At 36.1% G+C, this 8,054-nt stretch overlaps 1 protein-coding gene across 1 annotated transcript; it reads left to right on the plus strand.

Annotated features, from left to right (window-relative positions):
• Positions 1-3,640: 3,640 nt before the first annotated feature.
• On the plus strand, positions 3,641-6,547 carry LOC128469393 (toll-like receptor 13). The gene has a single exon (XM_053451213.1). It carries the CDS (start codon positions 3,648-3,650, stop codon positions 6,489-6,491), a length of 2,844 nt encoding a protein of 947 aa, XP_053307188.1. The 5' UTR covers positions 3,641-3,647; the 3' UTR covers positions 6,492-6,547.
• The last annotated feature ends 1,507 nt before the right edge of the window (positions 6,548-8,054 follow it).

Here is an 8,054-nt window from a genome sequence, read left to right on the forward strand (position 1 = left end):
ATTCAATGGGTGTTCTGGCTGCTTCAGTATGTAAGTGACAAGAATATTCAGATCACTGGAGGAGTATGGCAGCTTTTCAAGAATCCATATTAAAGTACATTGAATACATTCATCTTTTGCAGGACTTTCACAAGAGTAAACAGTCCTTTTAATAGTTTACCTTAACCCCTTAATGACCAGTAACGTACCAGACACAACAAAAACAGTCAGTTAGTGACTTCGCTTAAATGGTGTTGCTGTAATGTCTCTATGTGATCGCCTCCTAAGCTTCAATGGTGTGGCTGAAATGTCTTGATAGCAAGGCATTCAGCGACACCGAAAACCCAACGCTACACTGTGACTTCTCCGGAGCGTGGTCACAAGCGTCACTGTGAGAGATTTTGGCTCTTGCAAGATGGTGGTGTCCATTAAAAAAATAACCAAGTTGCCAAAGTTTCCAAGAGAACTAAGGTGCTGCATTCAACCATGGATGTCAATGGAACCCAGCTTTCTCATCAAAATGTGATTAGTAAAATATTTAAAAAATAATAAAAAAATATAAAGCTAAAATAAATAAAAATGTGGTTACATTTATAAATAATTATGCAGGGATATCGCCATCAGGGCAACTGTCCAGTTCCAACAAAATGTACTGAAAAAAAGTCCAAAAAAGAAAAAAAAAGTTTATTTTGAAGTACTAATGATAGCGCTGTATCTTTCCAAAAATCCTGAAATGGAAAGAAATATTAGCATTTCAAATACCCAAGGGGTGTCTACTTAAAAAAAATAATGGTTTGATGGGGTAAATTGGAGTGGCCGGGTTCAAAGATGTCCCAAATAGGGCATAGGCACAGACTTACCAAAATGAAAAAAGCACACTTCCCAAATGTGGCCTTTTAGCCCCAAACAACCAGACAAACCCATGCATGGGTGATATCACTGTACTTAAGAAATGTTGCTGAACACAAATTGGGGTATCGTTTGACAGTGATGCATACCCAAAGTGGTAAATTCATACCTGGGAAAGTGTGGGGAAAAAACACAAAAAATACCACCACAAATTTTGACTAAGGCTGGTAGTAAAATAGTGCATGGAATGGGTTAAAATACCAGCATTTGAAATACTCTGTGGTGTCTATTTACAAAAAAAAATGATTTGATGGAGTAAATTGAACTGACCAGCTTCTAAAATGTCCCAAATGGAGGCAGAAGGACCAGATGCCAAAGTTCCAAATTAAAAAATGTGCACTTCCAAAATGTGGCGTTTTACCTCTCAAAGCAACCCGACAAACCCATACATGGACGGTATCACTGTACTTGGTAGATGTTGCTGAACCCATATTGGGTTGTTGTGTGACAGTGACTTATAGCAGGACCTATGAATCCATACATGAAGTACAATGTACGTGAAAAAAATATAAAAAAAATACTACCACAAACTTTGGCAAAGGCTGGTGTTTACTACATTATCGTTAGCAGCCCTGCCCTATATGAAGATGCTGTTTTCTGCAAACAGACGTTTGGGTTGAAGTTTGGGAAGAAGTGGAGCTGCAGGAAAGGAGACATATGGCATTTACAGGCCAGTAAGTCTTACATCTGTAGTGGGGAAATTAATGGAAACTATGTTAAAGGATAGGAATGTTGAACATCTGACGTCACATGGGTTTCAAGATCAAACACAACATGCGTTTACCTCAGGAAGATAATACCAAACTAATCTTATTGATTTTTTTGATTGGGTGACTAAAGTGACTAAAGTAATTGATCAAGGTGGTCCAGAAGACATTGCGTATCTGGATTTCAGTAAGGCTTTTGACACTGTGCCACATAGAAGAAATAAACTGCAATCTCTGAGTTTAGATCCGAATATTGTTGAATGAATTAGACATTGGCTGAGTGACAGAGGGTTGTAGTCAATGGCGTATATTCGGAGCAAGGTCTTGTTACCAGTAGGGTACTTCAGGGATCTGTACTTTGACCAATTCTCTTCAACATTTGTATTAGTGATATTGCAGTAAGGGATGTCTTTTTTGCTGATGACACAAACATTTTCAACAGGGTTGATGTTCCTGGAGGCATAAGACAAATGGCAAATGATTTAGGTAAACTGAAAAAATGGTCAGAGCTTTGGCAACTGGCATTTAATGTGGATAAATGCAAAGTAATGCATCTAGGGTATAAAAATCTCAAGGGCCGAGTATAGAATATTTGATACTGTCCTAACCTCAACGTGCAAGGAAAGGGATTTAGGATCAGAGGATTTAAAGGTAGGTAGACAATGCAATAGAGCAGCAGGAAATGCTAGCAGAATGCTTGGTTGTATAGAGAGAGGTATTAGCAGCAGAAAGTGGGAAGTGTCAATGCCATTGTACGGAGCACTGGTGAGACCTCACTTAGAGTATTGTGTACAGCACTGGAGACCGCATCTCTAGAAGGATATAGATATGTTGGAGAAAGTTCAAAGGGCTACTAAAATGGTTCATGGATTACAGGATAAAACCAGGAAAGGTTAAAGGAGAAATACTACCACAAGAGGACATATTGTTAAGCTAGAGGAGCAAAGGTTTAAAGGTAATATTACTTTACTGAAAGGTAGTGAATGCATGAAATAGCCTTCCAGCAGAAGTGGTAGATGTTAATACACTGAGGACATTTAATCAAGCATGGGGTAGGCATGAGGCTAAGCTAGATATAGGATAAGGCTAGGGACTAAGGAAAGTATTCAGAGGTTGGGCAGACTGCATGGGCCGAATGGTTCTTATCTGCCATCACTTTATATGTATCTATGTGTCAGAGTGAGTTTGCATTTTAGTATGTATGTTTGTTAGTTATGGGGACTGAAAACAAAAATAATGCATGCTTTACAATATCAGCCTGTGAAAATATATAATGTGTCACTCACCACTCCTTTCTCTTCAAAATCTACCTCTGGACCATAACAACCTCTCCATTATTGTCAAGACTTCCATCCTGCTTTACACCCACTTCAACCCAACACTCACTCATTCTCTGATCACCACAGAACCCCACCATCTGCATTCTAATTGGATTTTCTCCTTTTATTATATATATATAGTCAATATATTATATTATTCTATATAGTCAAAATATTATATGATATATGATTTGCATAGCTCCATTATATTCCTATACAATGGGTAAAATATGCGTCCAAGCTTTTCCATGCCACATAAGCAAGACATGACAGGTGTAGCTCTGTCAGTATCAGTTAACCCTTTCATTACCAAAAAAAAAAAACTTTTAAGCAATACACCAGGCATAGCATGATGGAATGAATCCATTAAGTACTAAACTTGCATGGCAATTTATAGCAAACCCTTTTACAGAGCATCTGCTCTGTACTAGAGATAAAGAGAGTTAAAGAAGCATACTTTTGAGGTAAATTGATTTGGTATATTTAAGTAGATATACTCCTTACTGTAACTACCACTGTAAGTGGTCAATTTCAAACTGTATACTACATACATAGGTTATAGTGACACTATGCGTGAGAAATTTAGGTGCTGGGGGAGGGGGTGGGTGATGTGTTCCCTGCCCTTACGTTTTCACCATCAAAATGAGGAAACGGATGTGATGTATATTGTATTGCATTACTGCTTTTTATGACAACTCTTCAGACACCTGAATCTTCAGTAAAGTATAGAAGAATGGATAACAGCAGTTTTTCTTTGGTGTGGCTTGTCTGTTTTTCCTTCTTTTATCAACCATGTCTCGGTATGGATAAAACAAACTGTGAAGTCATGGAGAGAAACTATTTTGAGACATATGGATATTTAGTGTTTAATAAATGTTATGGATTTGAGAAAATGAATTTCACAGTTGCAACATTTTGTACAGTGGATAGATTGAATCTACAGAGTTCTCTACAAGCAGTACCAATGGAAACTGATTGGCTTTGTCTACACTTCTTTACTGGCACCATTCCACCTGGAATTTTTTCTCAGTTTACCAATTTGAAACATTTATACGTATATGGCATTTTACATCTATTATCTGAAAGTTTTGGAGTTCTTCCACACCTATCTACACTTTGGATTAAAGCATTTAATTATTCCATTGTTGGAAAAGTTGACCTTGGAGGATTTGAAAATCTGCAAGAGCTCAAATTGTCTGGGATCCATTTTTCAGATTTGAACTATTCCACATTTGAGAATTTAATCCAGCTAGAGCGTCTCACGTTAACTCGCAATAATATATATTTTTTGTCATCGGTAACGCATCATTTAACAAAAATGAAATCCTTGCAATATTTATTCATTGATGGTAATGAGATTACAGAACTAAGAAAAGAGGATTGCCTTCTTGAAAACTCATATTTGGCAAATCAGTATGTGAGATTAAATATTAGCTTTTTGAGCCTGAATGGTTTCCAAATAACAAATGTTGGGAACAATTCATTGTGCAATTTCCCCAGTTTGTCATTTTTTAAAGTCAATATTCACAGTTTGGTTGCTGAAAATTTATTTTATTCTGGGATTAAGAAAGTTAACATCCTTTCTTTCCCATATGTACAGTTTGGACATTTGGATATCTGTTTATATGTATCATTCTTTAACATAGAAGAATTTCAGCTCCTGAATACAGATATAAAAGAAATTGATACATCCAGTGGTTCATGTTCAACTCTAAGATTGTTAGATGTATCTTATAATTTAATACAGAAAGTTTCTGTCTCACAAGTAAAGAAATTAAAAAATCTCAGGGATCTCAATATATCCAACAACCAAATTACAAAATTGGACATTTGCCCTTCTGAAACATCTTCAACTAAAATGGAGCTTGTATACCTGAATGTATCATTCAACTATATAAAATCATTAAAACAAGGTCAGTTTGCATGCCTAAAAAACCTAAAGGTTTTAGTTTTAAACGACAACAAAATTCATACTATCAAAAACTGCACCTTTTGTGGATTAGACCAATTGGAAGTTTTGAAATTGGAATATAACCAAATATACATGATCAGGGAATATGACTTTGAAGGCCTTTATTCATTGAAACAACTCGATCTATTTGAGAATGCATTAGAATCCGTTGACGACTGGGCATTTGAGGATCTCAAAAAGCTTGAAGAAATCACTCTGACTTTTAAATATAATTTGGAAGAGATATGGTGGTCTAAGCACATTGCCAGTTCTCTAAGGAAACTTACTTTAAAAACTAATGATATGTATATTACACTTCTACAACAACATTTTAGTATGTTTTATTACTTAGAAAGTTTACTCATAGAGGCTACTCATATTTTCGTTGACTTCTGCGAAGAATTCCCATTTTATAAAGTCAAAGAATTAAAGTTAGTAAACAACGTTGTCTTCAGGTGTTTGACATTTGAACAAGCATTAAGCAATTTCATTAATCTAGAAAAACTACAGTTTACCTCAAAGTTGGACCAGACCACGGGAATGTTTACATTAAATTCTACTTTAATCCATTTAACAAAACTTGAATATTTTTGCTTGGAAAACACAGAAAAGTTGGTTGAGACTGCACTTATAAATTCAGATGAGTTATTTCAAGGTTTAGTTAACCTAAACATTTTGCATTTGATCAGCTCAGGAATAGACTATTTAAGCTCAGATGTAATGTTTAAAGACTTGAAATCACTGTCATTCTTAATAATAGAAAATCAACAATTAGAAGAACTAAAAGAAAATGTTTTTTCTCCGATGAATAACCTGAAATACATTTATTTGCCTGCTACAAGCATTGTTTGCAGCTGCCGTCTGATGTGGTTAAACCAGTGGCTCTCGTATAACAAGCAAGTTTCGTTTATTGATTTTTATTATCAGACCTGTTTTCTTCAAAAACAAAGTATGGAAATAAATCTTGTTTCATTCTTAGAAAAAAATTGCAATTTTGAAACAGAGTTTAATATCTTCATAGTTACATTTGTCAGCACATTCCTTTTTATGTCCATCACTCTGTTTCATGAAAGTATCTGGTGGTATACAATGTATTTGGCCTACAAATTTAAGTGCTGGCTGAATCACAGATTGAGAGAAGAGGGTAATGGCCAATATCAATATGACGTCTTTGTTTCCTATAACACTTATGATGAGCAATGGGTAGCGGAGCAGCTACTTCCCAAATTAGAACAAAATGGGCCACCTTTTTTTAGGGTATGTATCCATAATCGTGACTTTGAGATTGGGAGAGACATCGTAGAGAACGTAGTAGACAGTATCTGTAAGAGTAGGTGGACAATCTGCCTTATTACACGCAGTTATCTACAGAGTCACTGGTGCTCACTAGAGATGCGAATGGCAACTTACAGACTCCTGGCACAGAGGACAGACTCTCTTATACTGATATTTCTTGAAAATATCTCTAGAGAAGAGCTGCAATATTACCACAGACTGACTAAGCTGTTGGATAAGAAAACTTACCTGGACTGGCCCGATGACATCAATGGACAGGCATTATTTTGGGCCAGGCTGCGTAAAGTTATCTGTAGTTACAGAGATATATGTGATGACAATACTCTATGAAGGGTGGCAGGTCACCTAAGAAGGAGCGGAGATCTTAGCTTTTCTTTGCCACATATCTCAATTGCTTGCTTGCACTGTAGCATTGTATGGACCACTTTTATATGGTATATGTGCCAGAGATGTGTGATGAAAAGGGTACAGATTGTCATGCTCATCACGCCCAGACACCACTTGGTAACCCCTGTAGCACTTTTAGGTGGAGCTGTTTTTTTATTTTATTTTTTGACATGGGAACGGGCTTTCTGATTGTGGTCTGCTTTCTTCACTTATGCATATTTAGATCTTGAAAATCTCAAGTTTTTCTGTCACATTACTACCTATTATCATTCTACACCTCATGCCACTAGACTGCATGGGGAGGGCATCAAGTTACAGGGGATAAAGGTCCAAATAAGCTTTGTCTCAAAGTACATAGATAAAGATATTAGATGGTCCAAATAGCTCCTATCTCGATATTTTCTTATTTTTTACTTTTATATTTTGGCAAATTGTATAATGTCACTGTATTACCTTATTTTGTTAACATTTTCATTTTTATTGTTTGAAGTTTTAACTGTTGTTTCTCTCGTATCAGATGATCAAAAATAAATGTTATATTGAACAAACCTTTGGAATTTGTTGATTTTATGGATGATACTGTTTCAGGGATAGTTATTTTTCCTTGTGCAAACAGGAAAAAACCAATGTTCCACGTGAAATAATAATAAAATGAATACTTCCCCACACTAAAAGCAGCTTCCACAAACACTCTTCCTTAAAGTGTAAACGAAGTTCAACAGCAAACAGTGGAGCGCATATACATGGGGGAACAAAAATAAATACCAATAGTGTAATATGTAAATCAAATAGTAATTAAATGAGGTGTAAGATCCACTCACAAAAGGGCTGGATACATGAAGCTCATCAAAACGGACTCTGGATACACTTGAATGTAAAATGAAATCTTGGGAGCTGTAAGACCAAGGAGAACCACAATGGTGCAGTATCTTTCAGCCGCACTGGAATAAATCAAAATTGCACTTACATAAATGAAGTGGCACAACTCAGAGAGTGATGTGCAAATGCCAGATAAATGGGATACTCCGGTAGACAGCTGTAAAATATCGAATTTTTATTGGTCTCGACGCGTTTCGCCGATAGCACGTCGGCTTCTTCAGGAGACAATAAACCAAACAAAATAAAATAAAATAAAAACAGTATCCCATTTATCTGGCATTTGCACATCACTCTCTGAGTTGTGCCACTTCATTTATGTAAGTGCAATTTTGATTTATCCCATTGCGGCTTAAAGATACTGCACCATTGTGGTTCTCCTTGGTCTTACAGCTCCCAAGATTTCATTTTACATTCAAGTGTATCCAGAGTCCGTTTTGATGAGCTTCATGTATCCAGCCCTTTTGTGAGTGGATCTTACACCTCATTTAATTACTATTTGATTTACATATTACACTATTGGTATTTATTTTTGTTCCCCCATGTATATGCGCTCCATAGTTATTTTTCATAAATGGCTTGACACAGTATTTTGGCATGTACAGTGTTTAGCTCTCTTCAACAAATAGT

This window comes from Spea bombifrons, chromosome 11, assembly GCF_027358695.1.
Source record: "Spea bombifrons isolate aSpeBom1 chromosome 11, aSpeBom1.2.pri, whole genome shotgun sequence".
Taxonomy (NCBI): domain Eukaryota; kingdom Metazoa; phylum Chordata; class Amphibia; order Anura; family Pelobatidae; genus Spea; species Spea bombifrons.